Here is a 21,899-nt window from a genome sequence, read left to right on the forward strand (position 1 = left end):
GTGGACTCATCTGCCAAGCTGTTGTCATAATATACACATATATCTTTTTATGTATTTATATATATTCTTTATCTCCCCATTTAGCTTTTATAAGCAATACATAAACAATGCATACATATCTTAATACACAATTTGTTTTAAACAATAGCTTAAAACATAGTAACATCACACATAAACTTATATAAGTTTATAATGAATTTATTTAATATTATTAATAATATTATTTTAGTATTATGTTGCAGGCAGAGATCAAGTCTTTAAGTTTCTATATAATGCCTTTGAAGCTTCCATAACTGGTGTGTAAACACATTCATGATTAACAATATAATTATGTATGAATCATACTTGTATTTATTATTAAAGTACATATTTTTCTCCCTGACATGACACAAAGCTGTTGAAACTATGCAATGTGGCCGAAAGCTCTGCTACAAATGTAGTAAGTGGACGTTGAGTCAATTCTAGAGCACATTTATAATAGTATGTTTTACATTGTGAGACGTTTGCAATCACGCTGCATAAAGTATCATTAAATATAATGACAGCTTTTGTAACACCATTATCAATTACCCGTGAACGGTTTATACACCAGTTGGGGAAGTTATAATCAATGACAAATGACTCCATAATGCCTTCAAATCCATCTATGTACTGCGTCTGAGCACTACATGTGTAATTATGTATTCCATCATGTTCATGGACGGCTTCGCTGATGTCTGTTCAAAACCAAAGCGGGAAATGTCAGCGCCTTGGTTCACCTTCGCTGTGTCCAGGTCCAGAGAGCGTCGGCTCTCTCCCTCCTCCGTGTTTCACTCACTCTGTCCACACGAGTTGAAGTCGGCCTCATTGTTCAGACGCTCGGCTGCCAGCGACGAGACGTCATGTGTGAGTTTCTCGCCGCCGCTTCCTTACGGGACGGGGAGGGGGGAAAGAAATCTTCCCTTTGCCATGTTTTGCTAAGCTGTAACTCAAGAAGGTGTCTGCTAGAACAAACGGGAGAAGAAGGTAAATCGGAGAGATTAGCCCTCGCTGTATCCTCCACCATGTCCAGCTCTCATCCGCCGGCTCCGGCTCCGGCTCCGGCTCCGGCCACGCACGGTTCACAGCCAGCGTAGAAAATGTCCTGCTAACGCTACATTAGCTGCTTTTCTTTTTACTCCTTGCCCCCCCGGCCCTCCGCCCCTCGGAGCTATTTCCTTTCACAAATAGAAGATTAGCTCGTGCATCACCACCAGAAGACATTAGTCAAGCTGTGTCCATCCAGTGAACGGACGTTACAAGAACCTGAATGCTCAGAGGAACACTGCGTCCCAATTGTCCTGCAGGATTTCACGTGTGGTCAAACGGATGCCATTTTGCCATCAACACAGACCATGTCACTGCACATAATCCAGTATTCACGCTCCCCCATGCTGCGTATGCATCTTAAACACGTGAACATGCACTCTAACATACAAACTGCTCAGGAAAAGGACTTAACGCAGGAAATAAGCCTGTATTTTGGCCACTTTCTGCACTCCTGTCTTTTGAAACGAGAAGATTTCCTCGACTGATCCCACTCTCGCTCTACAAAACCAGAGAAAAGTCTTTCCCAGAACAGAAATAGCCCACAGTGCAGCATTTAAGTTCTATTTTAAGGCCCCTCTCCTTTTAAAGCAAGTTAGAAAAAGGTTGGAAAATAACGAGCAGCGAGTTCTCGCGTCCTTGTGGTCGGTGAGGTCTAATCGCTGCATTCTGTCAGGGAGATGTAATCACATTACGCCATGCAATGACGACTCTCGGGGCCTAATTACCACCTAGTTTCAGATGTAGAGAAGTAAAGCTTCCACACACACTTTGAATAACACACACACAGGCTTTCATGTGAGGGGTGTGTGTGTTTTACGTCGCTGCCTTTCGTCTTCCAGCTTCTACTGATGCACATCTGGGAGAGACACCTCGCCTCCATCTTTTTAATTACTACCTTCATGTTTTAGCGATGAGATAACGCCCCAATTAAACAATGACAGATTGTTAATCAGGAAGCTGCAGTTGCTACAACAGAACAAGCCTCTTGACAACTTCCATTATGTGCAAAGGAAATGCTTTGCTCAAGGGCTCACCGACCACTTCCCTCCTCTATTGTTTTATTCTTTCCCCACAACAGACCCAACATGCAAAGTGAGCTCACTTCTTTCTCCTCTTAACCAACGACGTCCTCATTTATTGTCAAAATCAAAACAACAAACGCTCATTTCTCTCATAATGCAGATTATTTTCGTGTGTTTTCATGTCGCTGCTGAAGAAGAAAAGCTTCCTCAGACTATAGTGTCTTAAATACTAGAGAAAACTTGTTTTCTCCACATTAGTTACAACAAAAGAAGAAAATACAGAGTCTTTTTTCATGGAAGCCATCCAGACCAAAATGTTTTGAAACCAGAAATCCTTGTTTCACTAAAAAGTGATCGTAAGCCGAGGAACACCCGCTGACATCTGGCTTCTGTCTTCAGGCAAAAGGTCACAACGGACATTCGTTCCCAGGAAAGATGACTGCAGTCGTCACGCAACGCTGTGTGAATATACGATGGACAAGTATGATCATTTATGAACGTACAAAACATAAAAGTAATACTCTCTCCTCAAAGCCACGAGACTCCACTGACTGAAGCACTTTACCTCGCTGATCATAATAAAACACACGTATTTAAAACCAAACCCTCTTCGTTCGTCTTTCCACTGTTCCAATAATCATCACCTCTGGTTTGAGAGTTTGAAAAAGGGACTGAATAAGAAGCAGATATTTAAAAAAGAAGCATCATTGTTTTATAGCCGTGTGTGACACTGAATCCTGGAGGGATAAATGGATCCGCCTGAGGAAAACATGTTGTTCAAACAAATCCCTCGACCGAGTCAGTGTCTTCCAGTTTACAGATGAAGTCGTGCGGTTCAAGGTCAAAGTGAAAGAACAGGAGGAGTCGCCTTGTGACAGAGGAGTCAGACAAATGAGGCGGAGGTGGAGGAGAAGCAGCAGGCTGCTGCTATCAGCCCGAAGGGAGTGCAGGGTCAGATGTTCCTACGACGTGGAAATGATGTGACGAGCGTGTAGATCCACAAACAGAGAGCCTCATGATCCCGTATCATCAGCTACACCCAGATCTGTCTCATCAGTTCCTTTGACTTTGCATGTGAGCAAACATAGATTATAGAAAATGAAGGAGCTCAGAATGAACACCACGTTGTGTGAATGCAGTTAAGAGAGTCTGGAGTTCACAGGTTAATGTCGCTGCAGACGGCTGCTGGGTTCTTTATGGGCTCTTGTTCCAGGATTGTTTTATTTACATTTCATTATATTTACTTTATGAATTTATATTTGATTACGTTTCAGTCTTTCTCCCAACATAATTGTGTAAAAGGCTTTAAAGGAGCTGAGAAAATGTGAAATGATGCTTAAACTGAGATTTTAAAGCGTTAAATATGTATTTACGTTTTTTAATCACATGCTAGTTGTCTTGCTAGTTAGTTAATAAATGCACTACATTAGGAAATGCAATATTAAGTATTTAAGTGAATGCACTTAATGAAAACAATCCAATATTCTTCTCTGAACACTTAAGCTGTAAATCTCCTTGAAAGCTTTTTTCTCTCCAATAATTGTCAATAAAGGCCAGAACGTCACATCATTGTTTTGGTAACTGAGTCGCCGTGACACCGACAGCCATCCCATAAATCTGTTCACTGCGAAGGCTTTTCGGTCGGCTTCTCTTCCTGGATTCACCCGTTCATAAATGCAGCGCTTATAGTCGCATATTTGTCGTCTAAACTCGAAGACATTCTCGTGCGGTTTCTAGAGAACTCTCGAGCTTCTTGAGGAGGAGTCCAGCGATGCACTGACGCATGTGTCAGTGTGTGTGTGTGTGTGTGTGTGTGTGTGTGTGTGTGTGTGTGTGTGGAGGCTGTCCCTGAATGTGTCACATTGGTGTGATTCCTGACCTCAACATGCGCCGCACTGAGTCACGTCATGCGCTGCAGCCGGAGCGAGGAATCGCTTTCCTTCCCATAAAAGGAAGCGTTCACAACACGCTTTTCCTGCATGACATTAAACAAACAGAACATATGTTTCTCCCGAAAGCTTCGAACGTACCATGGTTGGAAACTGACCAGACGAGTCCTCCTCAAACATATCTCTTCCTCTCATTCATCACATCTAAGGTTTTGAAGCCGTCTTTGAACAGGAATGTATAAAATGCATTTTCTGGGGAGGAATCCAGGTGTGCCGCTCCTCCAGAGTCAGGAAAGACGAACCGGCCTCGCCAGTCGAGTTTTTAGGAGTCCTGATACTATCTTAACAACGCGTAGGTGCAGACAGGTCCTGCTCATGCATGTGGAGTGTGTGTGTGTACAGAAGAACATCTGCTTGACAACTTCCTAACCCATTGCATAACTGTTTCCCCTGCGATGTTCACAACCTGTCCGGTGAACAGTAATAATTAATAACCCTAGAAAATCCCAGATCGTAAAAATATATTTTTTAAGAGGCTGCGCTCCGTTTCAAAGAACAGGGCAGGTCCGGATAATAAGCATCTCGACGGTGAGGACATCGCCGAAGAATGTTCCCGATCGGATCCACACTGGTGATGTCACCCGCCGCTCGCAGTTCAGTCAACCAGATGGCATGAAGACGTGCTGACATCATCACCACGGGGAGGTCAGGGGGCGTCGCTCAGCAGCTACTGCGCTTTTTTAATCTCAGAAATAGTGATTAGAGCGTATTGTGGCGGATTAATAAGTCAGCGTGTTTGTTTCCCAGCGTCTGCGTCTGTTCCCCATCCTCCCTGTGTTCCTGACACTCCTGGAGGAGACCATGCATTGTGCAAGAAATACAGAGAATGACAACGAGCGGAACCGTTTGTGGGAAAGTACGCACGTCTTATTGGTGTGAATCACACCATGCTGCTGCAATAGAGAGGCAATAATATCAATGCCATAATACACGCAGCTACACAACTACCGGACTCTGTGGTAACTTCCACTCGCGTGCAGCTCGGTCGGCGCCAGGTCTTAGTTGAGCCGGTGAGACGGTTGTTGTGACTATAGCCGACCAACACGGGATTCTTGATGTCAATATAACGACCAAAATACATTTTTCACATGAACATTTATCATAAACCAACCATGACGTGCTGAGCAAGACATTTCACAGCTGTCATTGCTTCTAAACATCATAACTTTGGTCTTATTGTACTGCAGTTTCTCTGTTTATTAACCGACACATACACAGACACCTCAAACCTCACATAAGCTCAAGTTAGTTGATTTATTGGCCTGCTGGAAACTCCATAATAGTGATCATGTTTACTCATGTTAATGAGTGAATGCACCCAGTGTTTTACAAGGATAATGCACATTATTTGGTGAACTTGTAGTTTGTAAATGTCCCTTTAAGTGAACCTTACAACATATATAAGTGTGGACAATAATAACAACGCTCATCTCTTTCAATGAAATGTGAGTCATATCCTTTACTTAAGTCTGTTCTCATTCTATCTCATTCTGACTGCTTCTCACCTTTAACTCTGCAGTTTTTTGCGGTGGTGTTTATTATGCGTAGCTGCCAAAGCAAACTCAGAAACATCGACATTAAAGTGTTAAAAAAAACAAACGGCAGCAAGTGAGACGTCCATCCAAAGAAACCTGGACTCAGTTACGCTCAACCTTCTGCTTCCCCTCCAGTATAAACTGATCCCAGACCAGCTGGCTGGTAAACATGAGGGCGCTGTGAGCATTGTTCTGCCATTACATCACAGCAATACTGCTGCGTATCCGACTTCATGTTCCCGTCTCCGTCATCTGGAGACATCAGCATGTTGAAGCCGAGCTAGAAGGGTAACGATAGCAGGGGCTCGTGTTTCCAGTTCAGAGCATCACCAGTCAACCAGCTGACTCTCACACCGGCCTCACCGGTAAACGCTCCGAACGTGAGCCGGGATTTAAATCAGAGGATGCAGATGGTCCTGAAGCAAAATGCCCGCCGTGCCGTGGCTGTTTGCAGCGTGTGTGTGTGTGTGTGTGTGTGTGTGTGTGTGTGTGTCGTGTTGTCGGTAACATCTGGTGATGGTTAAGATGCCGCTCTCGCTCTCACACCGCCGCTGCTCTGCAGTACCTGGCGCGTGATGAGGTCATCAAGTCTGTTTAGGGCTTCCAGGGTGACACGCAGTCAGAGGTCAGAGGAGAAACGCATGCACAACTTTCCAGGACGCAGTAAAAGGAAATGGTCACGTCCAGCGAGAACCTGGACCTGGAGCCTCTCGTACGGAACATGGCCTCCAAACACAGACAAGTGAGAAGTGGAGTTTCCCTCTTGAAAGTCAAAGCTTTTGAGGGTTTTCAGTTTTTCTAGCCCTCTGTAATAATGTTTTGGAAGGAGCGCAGAGCAGAAGCCGCTGAACTAACCTTGAGTTTTGGGTGAAGGACTAGAAGGACGGTTACTGAAGCTCCTCTGGGTTCCTGTTTCTCCCTGAGCCTTCCTTCCTTCCTTCCTTCCTTCCTTCCTTCCTTCCTGACACGTCTACCTCTACATCTTTAGAGGAGCGGCTGTTACATGAAAGAAATACATCTTTCTTTCTTCCTTTCTTGACAGCACATGGGAGGCAGTGCATCCACAATGTGATTGGCTGATGGACTGCACGTTTAAAGGATCATTCAGTGAGCTTTTGTTCAGCTTGGGTCTGATTCAGTTTTGTTGTGGGGACATTGAGACATCACTAAAACTGATGAGAGCGTTGTCATAACCAATAGAAATGATGGTCAAAGTTATGATAAATATCCAGTAAACTCTACACCTAGTGCTCAGTTCATGGTATGAATGCTGCTTTTCATTCATGACTTGTCTTTTTATTGGTTTAAAACCATCTTGTGAGCTGGCTGCTGGTCGCACACATGATGTCAAACAAAGTACTGGTAAAAGGTACTGGTGTTCGTACACGTGTGTAACCTTTTGGACGACAGCAAGCTGAGGCTCGTCTGGACGAACCAGTCATGGAGGGAATGAGGTCCAGTCAGAGGACACACACACACACACACACACACACACACACACACACACACACCTCCTAACTGTACCCATGTAATCAACATCGTGTCCAACAGCGGAGGACAGATGAAAACCCCAGATACTGAACATCCCTCCTGAGACGCCCTCGTCCACTGTTTCCATGGTAATCTGGTTGAACACGCGGAGTGATTGATGCTCCTCAGGGCCATTAGGTTAGTTTTTCTTTTTTCTCCTCTCGGTCGTATAAATCTTTTTCTTTTTCTCACGCGGTAATGAACCCGGCCTGGACAGAGGCCTGTTCTGCCCGGTGACGGAGCGCAGGCCGGCACACGGTCCGCCGGCCAACGCAAACATTCTGCTGCGGCCAAAGAGAATGACGTGAGCGATGTCATGAAATGTCACGCTAGGAAATGAAGCTTATGGGGAGTTTTTAGGTCAGTGTGTGTGTGTGTCCTAACATCACACACTGCATGCTTTAGTCCATTATCAGGTATGCACTGACATTTTAAAATAATAATCATGGCCCTTGATAGCTTAAGTGTGACCTGGGTTTGTTGTTATAAGTCGGATGTATTTAACGTGAACCATGCCGATGTTTTGCAGGTAGAGTGTTTTCCATAATGGGATGTCATTGGTTTTGCATGTATTTAGTCATAAAACTGTTTTATTCTGACCTGACGATGGCGCTAGATGAAAAGTCACAGTTAATACAGAATGACTAAACATCGGCTGTGCTCTTAGGTCAGTGAACGGGACGGAGAACTGCAAAGAGTGCAACTTTTAGTGCAAGTTTTTCTACAGTTTTTATGATGTTGGACAGTGTAGAGGATTACCACATCATAGCACGTTATGAAACAATCTGATCTCCAGTGTTCCTCGTTCTGAGCTGCTGAAGCGCAGACTGGAGGATGGGTACCAAGGGATGTGCTTCTTGTTTCACTCCGGTTCACAGATAGCCGCAGTGCTTCCATAAAGCAGAGCTGTAAATGTAAATCTTATTTGTGTATCTAAGCTCAAACCCAAATTATCTGTCGACAAACTCTGGCCTCCCTCCCTCGACTCGGTGGCTGGTTCGTCTCCAGTGAAAACTCTTGTTTGGCGTTGTGCAGAGTTATAAAAGGTGATAATAAAAGTAAAGGACCTGGTTCGGGTCATGGGAAAAACAATAACGGAATTCTTGAGGGTGTTTTTCCCCCCTGTGATCCTGAAGAACACTTTGATTTATTGCTCGCATTATATGGGATTAATAAGACATTGTTGGCAGCGCTGGATGGAGGAGTTGAACATTCAAGCTGAAGTCCGCTATCCTCGCCCTCCATCTCGGGGGCGTGGGAGAAAACAAACATGCGATCGCTCTACTTCCTCTCTGTCTGCAGTGACTCAGGAGGCTTTAGCTCTGAAGAGCAGGCCGACATTGTCATGGCTTTGGCTTTGGCTTGATGCTGCACTTAGCGGCTGACTCCATGTGTGCGGCGTTGTCACTTCAGTGGAGTGCTTTTGCTGATCTGCCCGTTGATCCTAATGCAGCATGCAGGGCATTGTGCGGGTCGGTCGAAAGGACTGTTTTATTGCCTTTCATCGATTCAGAAATTGGATTTTCTAGAGCGTCGCCACCTCTCCCAACTTGAATGCGTGTTCTACCCGCCGTCAGTTCCCACACTGACCTCTCGCGCTCCTGCTCCAGCAGGTTGGTGAACTCGTCGCTCTTCTTCATGAAGTCTCCGTGGTTCCTCTTCTCGTCCTCCAGCTTGTACAGCGCCTGTTTGTGCGACTGCTCCACCATCAACAGCTGCTCCAGCATCCGCCGGTGCGTCTCCCTCTGCTTCTCCACTAGCTTGTCCAGCTGTGGACGCATAGAAGAAGAACAACACCTGTCACATCTGGACCGCTCTGTGTAACCGACACAGGCCCCATAGCAGTCTTTGATGGAGCGGTGGCGTTACCTCTACCATGGGCTTCTCGTAGATGTCCTCCTGGAAGACGTCGGCCTTGCCCTGGATGGCGTCTCTCTGCAGGGACTGCAGGACGGTCTGCGGCGTGACGAAGCCATATTTGGCCTCCAGCAGGGCCATGTCCATCTTCTCCGCCCTCAGCACGGTGATCACCTCGTCTCTGGCCTGCAGTGGGGGAAGAAAAGTGGATTTGGTTCGACTCAACTTTGTGAAGCCTGCAGAAGGACATAAATGCAGGAGAGAGCGTTTAAATATTACGATACTTCTGTCTCGGCTCTGTTTGCAGACTTTGTTCTGCAAACAGACCTTGTTCCTTGTTCCTATCATACAAGAACCTCAGCCTCAGCTGTTATTAACAGTACAGGCTTTTAGTCTTTCTCCACTGAGCCACCGTGTCTGAGTCCATCTCTACGGTCTGAATTACCTGCAGCTCTCCCTCCAGCAGGCTCAGCAGAAAGACGAGGTCATCTCGGGAAAGGTCCCTGCCCTTCTCCCTCCGACCTCCTTTTGCGGCTCCGCTGGCGCTGCTACTCCCGCTCCCACCAGCAGAGGTGCTGTTCTTGGCCGTTTTGTGGTTCCGCTGGATGGTGCCGGTGTCGTCCGGCGGCTCCCGCTGCCGGCTGCGGCGCTCGGCCTTTCCCGAGGGCTCCTCTCGCTCCGCGGATCGCTTGCGCGTGTCCGCCGGCTGCTGCACATCCTGGGCCTTGCTTACGTCCTCCAGACTGTTGCTCCGGGATCGCATGTTCCTCTACCTGTTGAATGGAAGGAAGATGTTTTCATGAGCTCCATCCAGATGCACACACATTCCCTGCCTTGTGAATCTAATGCATTATTCATCTTTGCATTAAGTTAAGACGGAGGCAACACAACAAACAGAATACATAATGGGACAGATTTGAATCCATGACCTTGACTTTGATTGCTAATCTCTCTCAGATGCTCTTACGCCCTCAGGTGTAGTCAATCTGGGATGTTGGTTGCATTCCTGGAGTTACCGTGTGACTAATAAGATACTCTAGTTAGCATTTTCTGTCCGGATGATTTAGTCATTACTGGGCACGGATACCACTTTTACTCATATCTTATATATATTTCAAACAAACCCGACAAATCACAAGAAATAAGACAAATTCTCCACAGTGAGCGTAAAGGTACACGACCAAGAGCAGTACAGCTGTTTACGTCTGTGCTTTTAAACCTCTAAACATCCTCGCAGGCCGTGCATGTCTGAACATAACTTAACTTAACATAACTTGTGTTTCCTGCATTGTGCAGTTGGATCTTGTCCCGCTGTGCAGACATAACCGGTTCTGTCATCATCCTGTGAGTCGGCCTCAAACTAGACCGACGTATTACATCCAGTTCCACGCAGCAGCAGCACGTCGTCATGGCGTCACGGTATCATCAGTCACTCAGCAGTATAGAGTCATCACCATAAAGCACCAATACACACATTCTCTTTTTTGGAGCCCAGACTTTAAGTCCTGTCCTTATGAGTTACCCAAAGTTGCCAACCGTCATTCATAACGTGTCATCTTTGACGATAAAAAGGCGGCTTGAACCCGTCCCGCCAGAGGATTTAGGCCCGGTGGACCTCCTTGTGGACCTCCTTGTGGACCTCCTTGTTTCACAGATGATGATAGGTGGTCCAATGTGTTTGAGTCTTGAGAGCGATCGGGAAGAAAAACGGTAACATCAGAGTAGATGAAAAGAATCATGGCGACCGACCGAGGTTTGTTTGGAGCCTCTGTGACATCTGGTTCATGAATGGGCCGCTCGGTGACTCACTGATTTAGATGAATCAAAAGATGATGAATAGATGAACGCCGTAAGCCGCAGACTCACAGGCAAAACAACTGTAAGCTGCTTTGCCAAGTAGTGCATTACTTATTCAGCACGACGCTCAGCTAAAGTAAATATATCCAGAGATGAAAACATGCTGAAACTCATTCGTACGAGTGTTTGATGTGAGAGACAAAGCATTACATCATCCATCCGTTTGGAGTCGTGTCAAAAAGTTTGTGTTCTGGCTGAAGACAGAATTTCTCAACAGTAACTGACTTCAATTTTGTCATTTGTCAACAATAATTATCTGACGGCGACACGGAATCTGAAGGTGAACCTTGAATTGCTCAACGTCCTTCTAGAAGCTCATACATGGCTTATGGTCTGAAAAGTGATATTTAAAGTGGATAAATCTGTGAAATTATAAAGGGCTTTATAATAACTGGAACATCTAATTAACAGTTTAGCCTAAATATACTTTGTAACGTGAAAAACATCTTCATCAGCATTGTTTTTAAGAGTGATTATCATCCAGTAATGAGATAAATCACCAAATCAGGTGATTATACACTGATAAAATATAAATACATGCGTTTTATTAACAGATTGTGGGTCGTAAATGCTTCCCACTGGAGCTTAAAGCTGAAGATATGGATACTTCTTCCAGCAATATACTCTAATAAGCTCACCTCTCCGACCTCAATGTCCTAATTGGACCTGAGGAACAATCTGAGCCTCTGTGTGAGGCCTCTGACAGCGCATGAGTAAGAGGGATGGCTGAGTGATTGCATTGAGCACACTCTCGGCGAGGCGCCACATGATTCAGAGCTGAGGTCATTCCCTGCAGCCGGGACAGACTCCACATCGACTCACTCAGAGGTCGGGCTGTGAGTGTTTGTACAGATGGAGGTGATGGACGCTCACGCCGCTGGTGGACAACGCGTAGACAATACAGAGCAGTTTGTGTGTTTGCAAGAATGTTGCTCCTCTAGGTGCATCGTTCAATCCGCTATCAGTTCCTCCTGCAGCCTGCTGCCACGATGCAACAACACTCATGAAAGCCAAAGGGTCACGGACGTGGAACGCGACCCCGCTGGGAGTCCGGCGTGTGCAAGTATCACGTATCTCTAATGGATCAGAAATATATCACATAGCTCATGAAATGGGTCACGGAGGGGACAGGAGGAGAGCTTGGATTGGATCTGACGGCTCCAACGCGGTCCATTACGCCGTGGTGGGAGTCAAATTAATAGTTTTGAGATCTGCTGAGCGGCCCTGATGGTCCTGACGGTCCTGATTTTGAGTTATTGGTTAATGGAGCAAAGCAGTAAAATAAATGGAAATACTGGAATGGTGAGCAAGAGTTGAGAAAATCATCCTGAAGCTTTTCTGATTTGTGTTCAGTTCAAAACTCAAAACACATTTCTGTCGTTACGAATTTCAAAGAGATCAACCCAGAGCATGTGCTCACGTTATTAGATTAAAAATAATGAGCTTTTAATATCAAGTTATTACAGATATTTAGCCAAAATAAAGTTCTTGAATTTGAGAAAAGCAAAGTTAACTGTTTCAAGGGGATTGACTGACATGATGAGAGCAGATCATCATCAGTACTACAGACCACGTCTCACTTCACAGAGGCCTCAGAGCAGCTTGTGTCCTCGCAGCTCTTCACTGCTCGCTGCGCACAAAGTTCCTCCATGACGGCATCTGTTGTCCGTATCGTCAGCGCGTGAAGGTGTGAAGACAAAAGCGCCAAAACACAAAGTTAATTAGCCACCATCTGTGGAGCGAGCCCTCGAATAACCCGACGGGGCTTTTCTCAGCTGATTGAACCAGAAATATTCATGGTGGCGAACACGCTCATTGATTTATTTCCGAGAAAACGTCTTTGGAAATGTCTTTTTAGCTGGAAACCTGATTCACACAGTTCAATATTTCTCATGAGTTTCCCCTCTGGGTGTCGTGTTTGTACCTGCGCTTCTGACGCAACATCAATACATCATGATTTCCATCTGAAGCCTCGTGGACAATCACGGCATGAACGAACGCGTGTGGGACATGTGTGGAGCGGCCCAGAGATGACATAACCGCCTTATTAATCCCATCCAGCACAGTGTCAGCCTTTCTTTTGTCAGGGCGGCTTGAGTAAACGACAATCATTTTTCATTTTTCATTTTCAGAGCCAAGAGGTGATGCTATGACTAGCAGGTGCTCAGATCTTATACAAGGGACTTGGCTGCAAGTCAACGTATTGAAAAGAATCATTCAAGCTCACGCATTATCAACACAGAGGGAGTCTTAATGATGCATTTCTTGTGGTTTTAAGGTCCCGATGACTTTTCAATTCAGGTATGCATACATGTATATGTGTGTGCACACAGTAGCTTTTGTCCAGGATGAGGGCTTTTGCAGGTGAACACCACACACACACACACACTGAGGCAAAGACTACAGCCATGCTAGCTGCTCTGTGAGCTAAATGCTAACGCTCACAATGACGTTAGATAACAAAAAATACAAGCAGAGGCTGATTTTGCTCATGAACTTGAGTACTGGACAATTTAAAATGTTGGCTGCATGAGAAGTCTGAGGATCAACTAAGTTGTTGGAGTCTTCCTCACAGCAACACGAATGTTTTTACAAGCTTTCACGGCAATTCATCCAATAGTTGTTGAAATATTTCAGTCCGGCCCAAAGGAGTGGACCACTGCCATCCCAAGAGCTCCACTCAAAATTAGCAATATTAATAGAAAAACTGCTTATTCATTCATAAGCTCTCTTTCCTTTCCCACGAGGCCCTTCCATTACCGCGCTCTCATTAGGCAGTCGGGACAACGGCCGAAGCCAAAAGCAAAAACTCTTCCTGGAAGCAGTTGGCAGTTTGGGCTCGTCTAGCCCAGACCACCGTGGTTTCGCCGACCGGCTCCCAGGTCAAAAGGCTCATTCATCCAAAGAGCTTTTAAACTCACGGAGCACGGAGCCGGCCTGCCAGCCAGCCGCTAACTCACACGCCCATAAAGTCATGAAGTCCGTCTACAACAGCCATCAAGTCGTTTTATCACACATCTGAACACCTCAGAGAGATGCAGCTTATTATTTTGGGGCTTTTTCGATCTTTTCTGTGACTGTTGGGACCCGCAATCTAAACCAGCGCCACACACACACACACACACACACACACACACACACACACGCCCATGAAAAGCATTTCCCAGAAGTTACACAAACTTTGTGAATACACCTTTAAGTACTCTCCCGTCCCTGGAAGCTGAAACACGGTGGTGATGACGTCACTGTTCACGGAGCAAAGGGAGGTCGTTAATGTCAAGAAGGTGAAAGGTGAGGAAGCAGGTGTGCTACAAAAAATACACCTTAAACCTTAAACAGGAGCCTGTGTGGTCAGTAACGCTCTGAGAACAAATGCATCGCATGCACACGCCCACCGCTGCAGAGATTACACAGGATTCCTGCAGCCTGACATCATGCCGCTGTCAACATGATTGAGGGGGAGAGAAACGCACATCAAAAGAGAGCAGGGGGAGGGAGAGAGGAGGAAGACGGAGGAGCTGCAGCAGAGCCTTTGGAGGATCTGTGTGCAGTTTGCTGTACACAAAGTGTTCACTAAATCACAACTTCTCAGAGGGGACTTTGGAGTTTAAATCAACATATGAGGATTAAATGCTTTCAGGTGGCGCGAGGTGATCATGTAACGTTTGTAAAAACCTGTTCACTCAGACATGGTGCTTTTTCAACTAGTAATAAACCAGCATTAGGAGCTAATTTATGCAATAAATATGGATACATGTCCTAAAGATGGCTACAGGACCAGCACATTAGTGAGGGAATTGCTGCTTTTGACATGTTGGAGTAGTTCTGCATTTTGGAAAATAGGTTCTCTGTGAATTGATCTCCAGCTTTGGAGGAAGTTTCTTTGGCACAGAGCCATGCTACCTGTTTCCCCCTGTTCCCAGTCACTGTGCTAAGCTAACACCAAACCAGCTGCTGCACATGAGAGTGGCATCAATCTCCGTCAAAAACTATCTGCAGGAAAGAAAATAAGCACCCGTCCCCTAAATGTTGCACCCTTACGAAGCTGGTGCAACCCATTCCAGACCGAGATAGCGGAAATGTTCTGCTGCTGCGGTTTTTATATATATTCTGTGAATTATAGCTGCGCTCCAGGCGCAGTCTGTCTTTGTGCATCACCCCCACTGCCTGTGGCCCGTGAAGAATTGATCTTGTGTTGGAGGAGCTGGTGTTCAAAGGGAGGGAGGGGTGTCTGCAGAATCAGGCTCTAAAGGCTCGCTGCCGTCCCGGCGCGCATCGACTCAAAGCACCGCTGTGAAGTCGTGAATCAACATCAGAGGTTTTACGTCCGATGCATGAAAAATCAGATCAGATGTCGCTGATTATTCACACTGTTCAAAGTCCTGGTTCAGGTGTGATGAATGTGAGGTCACAGCCTGGTTCTGGACTGTGTAATCCAATATCCGATGTTGGTGTTTGACAGCTTTTCTATCTGATGTTATCAGCTCAGTGGCTGTCAGGAGAGCAGCGTCCTGCATGCACAGATAGCCCATGTCTGCTATGTGTCTGCCCTGTGCTTTGCAGTGAATGGACCACACACGCTTCAGTTATTCATGAAATCAGTTATTCAGCCCTAATTCTGGACACATTACACATCCAGTATTGTCTTTGCGTGCATGCGAGGCCACACACAGAAAGAGCAGAGGGAGGAGAGACACAGCAGCGAGTCAAGCGTCGTGTCAGTGATGATTAAACCAGAGGAGGGTCGGGAAGTTTCCGAGCTCCAAAAATCACCACTTCTCCTTTTGGCTGGCGTTGTTGAGTGAAAACATCTTGAAATGCGCTCCATAAGAATATACAATAGTTCACATAATGCATGTTTGTGCGCTCAGCTGTTGCAGCTCCACGTTGTGTTTACGGAAGAGTGGAGTCGGTGAGCTTTCAGAGCCCATTAATGCAGCAGATAAGCCATCTAGGAATACAACGGCACCTTGATGTCCTAATGACAAACAGGCGTATTGTGTGTGAGCGGTTTCAGATACCATTAAGTGGTAATAAATACGTTGGAGGCGAATACTTTGGGTGAAGATGTGTGGCTTTCTGAGACCAGATTGTAAAAGTTAAACACAGCTCTTGTGTTTCTACTCGCACGGCTCCACGGTAACTGTTGTTCAAACAGTGTTAAACGCATCAGCGAGGCTGGGAGAGTAGCGTGCAGAGCCGGAAGGGGTTCCCATCATCAACTCGCCCGAAAAGAAAAGAAAAGACGCCAGTGAAATGTTTACAAACAGAGCGGCGGTTGCCGCAGCAACAGGTAGCGATCAGCCTCCAGGCCCCCGGGGTCGGACCAGGCGCCTGTAAAACCGTCGGAGATGTTTCCTGCGAGCATTAGCGCTGCTGGAAAGCAACAAGAGACGCGGTTTGGGAATTCCTCTGCTCTTAAGTCAAACAGAGACGTTTCAGGCTCAGACAGAAAAAAGGCTTCGAGGCCTTCGCTCTGCGAGATGACGCCGTACCGGGAAGTATGTGGACTGGCCAGGAACCGCGTCAGTGTCAGCTCCGCTCATTTCCCCCACGTCTCACAGACGGGGATCAGATGCAGTGACTGTGGCTGTGCATCTGATCAACATCTGAGAGGTGTGGAGACGAAGCAACGTGATACATGTTGCTCGTGCACGTAGAATGGACCGATCCCTGCCAGCAGAACTCTATTATATAAAAGAATTGTTCACCAGGGGGCGCCATGCTACCATTACAAGTTAAAACACTGTTAACCCTAAGTCATGTGAAGGCGGAGCATTGAATCTCAAACTACCAAACACAGCGGAGAGGAGAGGGACTTTAATAATTCCCTTTGATTCTCCATAGTGTCATTCAATATTACTACGTCTGTGGTTTCTCCTCTTTTTGTCCATTTTAAAGGTTTGTGTTTTGGTGAGTGGAGTTTAGATTAAGATCAGTGTCTGATGACGAGGGACTCGGACTACTACTGAAGCAACACTTTAAACGTTATCTGGTTGCAGCTTCTCAAATGTGAGAATGTGTTTCTGGGATTTGTCTTAAATGATATGAACTGAATATCTTTGGGGTTTGGACAAAATAAGCATTTTGAAGACGTCACCTTGGATCGTGAAAGCACATTTTACAGACAGTTGGAGACACAATTGGTAATAGTAACTATTAACTTCACTATATAAGTGTTTATGATCTCTAGGCTCATCCATGTCACATGACATACAGCTGTAGAGGTGAGAGGTCCTCTGAGAATGACGGAGGAAAGACGCAGCATAGATGAGGACTCTTTCTGCCAGGTTCACATTCTTTTAATGAGTTTTTTTTAATCTGGGACGAGAGCCAAGTCCATGAAACGTGGCCTTCTGTAGCGAACGTGTAAACACACACACACACACACACACACACACACACACGTTTGTTGGTCTACTTTTGAGCAACAGTGTTGCCATGAGAATGTCTTTCTCATGACCTCATGGCTGGCTCCAAAGGCTGCGTTTTACAGTGTGTGTGTGTGTGTGTGTGTGTGTGTGTGTGTGTGTGTGTGTGTGTGTGTGTGTGTGACATCTGTAATTGTGTAAGTCTTCGCTGTATATTAGTGATTTAGCTCGTGTCAAGGTCTCCACATTTAACAAGGTCAAGCTGCTGAAAGCGCAGACGGCAGCACAGAAGTTCGGCCTCTCGACCAGAACTGGGACCAAATGACTTTTTAACGGGGCCAGAAAATGTGTGTGGATTCAAACATCAGGCCGACCGACCCCGACGCACACGAAGCGCTCTTTGACTCCATGTATAGCCTCGCTGCACTCGCTGCCAGCCACCGTGCTCTAAACACGCTCCGATATATTCAATGTCCTGTATCGCCTTGCACGCCTTGGCAGGCGCTCCATGCTCCGTGTCATCAGACTGTCACCGCGTCTGTTTCGGAGCAGGTGATATGAGAAAGTGAGGATGAGGCCAGGAGCTCCTGGGCGACAGAAACATCATCCGTACACCATCAGAAGGGTCGTCTGGTTCAGCAGCCCACTCTAACGCTGCATGAAGAAATGTGTTATCGTTACTATGGAAACAAGGATATATATACCGCAAAAGTCGGGTTACAGCTCCCCGCTGTAGCCGGCTGGCGCCCATGCTAGTTCCCCGCTAACTTCCGCTAGCTCCCCGCTAGCTCCTCGACAACCACCGAAGGTAGCGGGACCAGCCCCGACTTGACACCCGACTTGGGCAGAGGGGACGCGGGCAGTAGCCGCAGCAGCGGGGAGCTAGCTAGCGCTTCTGCTAGCTTGCTACAGTGGGACACCGACTGGAGGTAGGAGCGGCTGGAAACCCGACTTTTACGGTAATGTAAAGGATGATGAGCCAAAAGATAAGTAGAACTTCCCGTCAACAAAGCTGCGATAAAGCAACTAGCTGGTGAACATAGTGGAGCATTTAGCTGCTAACGCTAGCCCCATCTGTTCACATTTTACTCTGTGATTTGGTCAAACTTTAGGAAAAAAGACAAACATTTTATTTGAAATTCAGAAACATGTTTCTTCTCTTTTTCAAAGTAATTCACTATTACAACTGCATTTGATTGCAATAATGATAATAAAGAGAATCATAATAATGATGATAACAGTAGTAATCATACCCTTGATTAGGAAATCTAAGTAACGGGGGAAAGAAATAATAGAATTTATAAAATAAGTAGATTTACTTTTACTTTTACCACAAAGGTACTACATGATGTTTTGCACTTGTGTGACTCTGGAAATACTTTTTTCTTTTTTTTACCTAATCCTGTGGCTTGGAAGGCAAAATAAATTCCAACTCCTCCACTGGTCAAGGAAAAGCTCTGAGATAACCTCAAGAAACGAAGCAACACGTGAAGCTACTTTGCACCGTCCAGGTGTTCACTGGCGTTTCCCCGGTTAGGCAACATCTAGAGGTTTAAAGACAATCCGGTGTCCCGCTCCGCCCCTTCCGAGGTGTCCCGTGAGCCCAGCAGGACAGAGGATCCGATGATGGTGGAAGGGGTAAATGTCTGGAGGGATCTGTCAGCACGCGGGCCACCGGGGAGAAGCCGAAGCACGACCCCCCCGCTTCACCCCAAACATGTGCACACAGATACGCTCGCTCACGGACTCATGTTGAGTATCAGCAGCAAACCAACAAACCCAGACCCATGAAAACCAGAAAGCACCCTGTAGAGCTGTGTGCATCTTTCAAAGTTCTGTCCTCAGACATGTAAACACCTGTCAAAAAGTACTCAAAACCTCTCCACATCAGTCAATAACACACACACACACACACACACACACGCACACACACACACACACACACACACACACAGCCACCCGCTGTCACAGCTGGTGAATGTTGATACGACACCGGCAGATGTTAGGGAATAAAATCTTAGGACCTCATTTTCATTGCCAAAGGCATCTTCACACGCGTAGAATATAGAATGTAGTTTAAGTAGAAGAGTAAATGTACTTTGTTACGTTCAGCTATTTATATTTTGTTACATAGCCGCTCAATGCTTCTTTAGAAATGAGTAGCAGTGTGTTTTTAAGTCAGGTTTCCTTCTTATCCAACAGGAAGTTACCTTTTTCCACTTCCTGTGGAATCCATGCAGTCTGGATTCCACAGGAAGAAAATAAAAGCCTGTTCTCATTAGTCCACAAATGAGTGACATAAAGAGTCAGATGTGTTCTCCTTCCTCTTCATGAGTTTACACATCACTGGTTTATACTTTAGGCTATTTGACCTGCTCAGAAATCAGGAGAGGGACACAATCTTCAAACATCAGCATATTTTATTGAAACTGACTGATGTCTGGGTCTAGCTGAGTCATCGAGACCTGCAGAGGGGAGCAGGTCCTGCATTCAGACTAGGGAATGACAACGCGCCTGCAGGAGCCGACATCCTGCACGCACGAGCCAGCATGAATTCGTAAACTTGCATCCATTGTTCCCAAAGGGGGCGTGTCCTGCTTGTTCAGTGACACGATACTATTAGGGAATCGTGATCTCGCAAATGCACCCTGACAGGCTGGCAGCATGTTAGCGACTTTAAGTTGACCTTTTTTTCCAAATGGTCTGCAGACTTGTGCTTCTAGGACCAGGTCAAAGGCCTCCAATGCAATGCTCCGTTGTAGTTTCAAGCAGTTTGGACCATTTTCTGCTGATTTATGTGCATTTGTATGAGTTTGAAATGCCAAGGGAATGGCTGCATAACCACAGGCGTGCGCCCCGTCAGGGCTTGTCCCCGCCGTCGCTTTATTTATATTTATATATATATATATATATATATATATATATATATATATATATGTATATGTATATATATATGTATATATGCATATATGTATATATACGTATATATATATGTATATATACATATATATATATATATATATATATATATATATATACGTATATATACGTATATATACATATATATATGTATATATATATATATATATATGTATATATATATATATATATACATATATATATATATGTATATATACATATATATATATGTGTATATATATATATATATATATATATATATATATATATATATATATATACACATATATATATATATGTATAGTTAAAATATTTAAAATATTAGTTAAAATATTAATATTTAGGAGATTACGGTCATTTTTGCACTCGGCGAAATAGATCAAAGGAAAATGGCATGAGGGTTGGGTTAGGGCCCTTAACTTGCAGCTTTTGGCCCCAGATTTCAGCGTATGCATGTTGAGAAGCCCCTCTATGAATGTGAAAAGAATGCACATCTCAAAGTAGATTTAAAGTAATTCATTTGAATTAAAAGACTGTTTTCAAGATTTTGCAAGGGATGTTTGAGCTAATTGCACTTAGCCGTCACGGCTTGTCAAGCAAGCACTTTGCCGTCGCGGCTTGGGTTAGGGGGGTAGGATTACGGAAGAGCATATACGAATGTTCACTTTTTTGGTCAATAAGTCACAGTTCATGTGCCGGTCTGGGGTCAGAGGTCAGATCCAGAAGCTAAACCGACGATTACTGTTTGCGTAGCTTAGCAGAAAGAGTGGAAACAGATGGAAACAGCTAGCCTGGCTCTGTTCGATTAACAAAATGCGCCCAGCAGCATCTCCAGTCCTCAGTCATGGACACGTTGTTGTTTACTGGGGATTATGCGCCAGACTGCACGTTTACTAATCTTGCCCCCTAGCATAGATTAGCTAGCGTGTTCCCTCAGCTTGCACCTCCAGCACATTTGGTCAACAGACAGAGCTCTGAATCATGTGAACGACCTTCTCGCTGCTATTTGTCTTCCCCCCAGGGCCTCGGCTTGTATTGTAGACACAGTACTGCCTCGAGTACCTTATTGCTTTCATAATACGGGTACCTGCGACTTTTTAAATCGTAATAGTAAGCTCCCTTTCAGCACAAAATTGTTTTACCACCAAACATTGTGTATTTCAGCGACAGAGAAAATAGTCCCGGTTGCCGCCATACACATACGGGACTATAAAACTGACTGCCGGTTGGAAGCAGGTGGAGGACGACGCGCAGCCACCGATGTAAAGAAGTGCTCTCGCTGCTTCTGTCCGTCTTTTCGCCGTCACTTTTCTCCTCCGTGATGTTTAGAGAACTTGCCTCGCGTCGGAAATTATTATTATAATTAGTAATTATTATTACAGTACTTTATGGCTGAATAAAATACACCCCGTGACTCACTCTCAACCAATCAGAATGCTTGATTTGATCTACCCGTATTATAATCAGCATTATGTGGATGTGAGCAACTGAACATGATGATCAGGGACATTAGAGTGTAACAAAGGGAAAGTGTGCGATTCAGGCTACTACTTCCTGACGATCAGTCTCAGCTCAGTTTATTGAATAAAACCCACTGTGGATGGTCCGTCCATTATCTTTATATTACATGTTGTTGCTGACACCCTCAGCAGAGCCTCTTCCCCAGGTGCATTAATACACTCATCTTGACTGCAGGTGCATTCATAATTCACATGCATATCTTTAAGTCGTCTGTGGGAGTGTAAGAGTGAGTAATGCTCGTGCTGCATGGAGCGTTGGGGATGCTCTGCA

At 45.3% G+C, this 21,899-nt stretch overlaps 1 protein-coding gene across 1 annotated transcript in view; it reads right to left on the bottom strand.

Moving 5' to 3' along the window:
* Positions 1 to 809: 809 nt before the first annotated feature.
* Positions 810 to 21,899, bottom strand: part of LOC306752709 (filamin A-interacting protein 1-like) — a gene marked incomplete at its 3' end in the record, with an annotated part of 55,667 nt that continues 34,577 nt past the window's right edge. The window contains exons 2-6 of the mRNA XM_079236503.1: positions 9,407 to 9,734; positions 8,974 to 9,147; positions 8,695 to 8,873; positions 7,297 to 7,388; positions 810 to 907 (exon numbers count right to left, since the gene is read on the bottom strand). Of these exons, the coding sequence (XP_079092629.1) occupies positions 810 to 907; positions 7,297 to 7,388; positions 8,695 to 8,873; positions 8,974 to 9,147; positions 9,407 to 9,724 (861 nt within the window). The 5' untranslated portion in view covers positions 9,725 to 9,734. The remainder of the gene's footprint in view (positions 908 to 7,296; positions 7,389 to 8,694; positions 8,874 to 8,973; positions 9,148 to 9,406; positions 9,735 to 21,899) is intronic.

The sequence above is a fragment of the Taurulus bubalis genome, assembly GCF_910589615.1.
Source record: "Taurulus bubalis genome assembly, chromosome: 21".
Classification (NCBI taxonomy): domain Eukaryota; kingdom Metazoa; phylum Chordata; class Actinopteri; order Perciformes; family Cottidae; genus Taurulus; species Taurulus bubalis.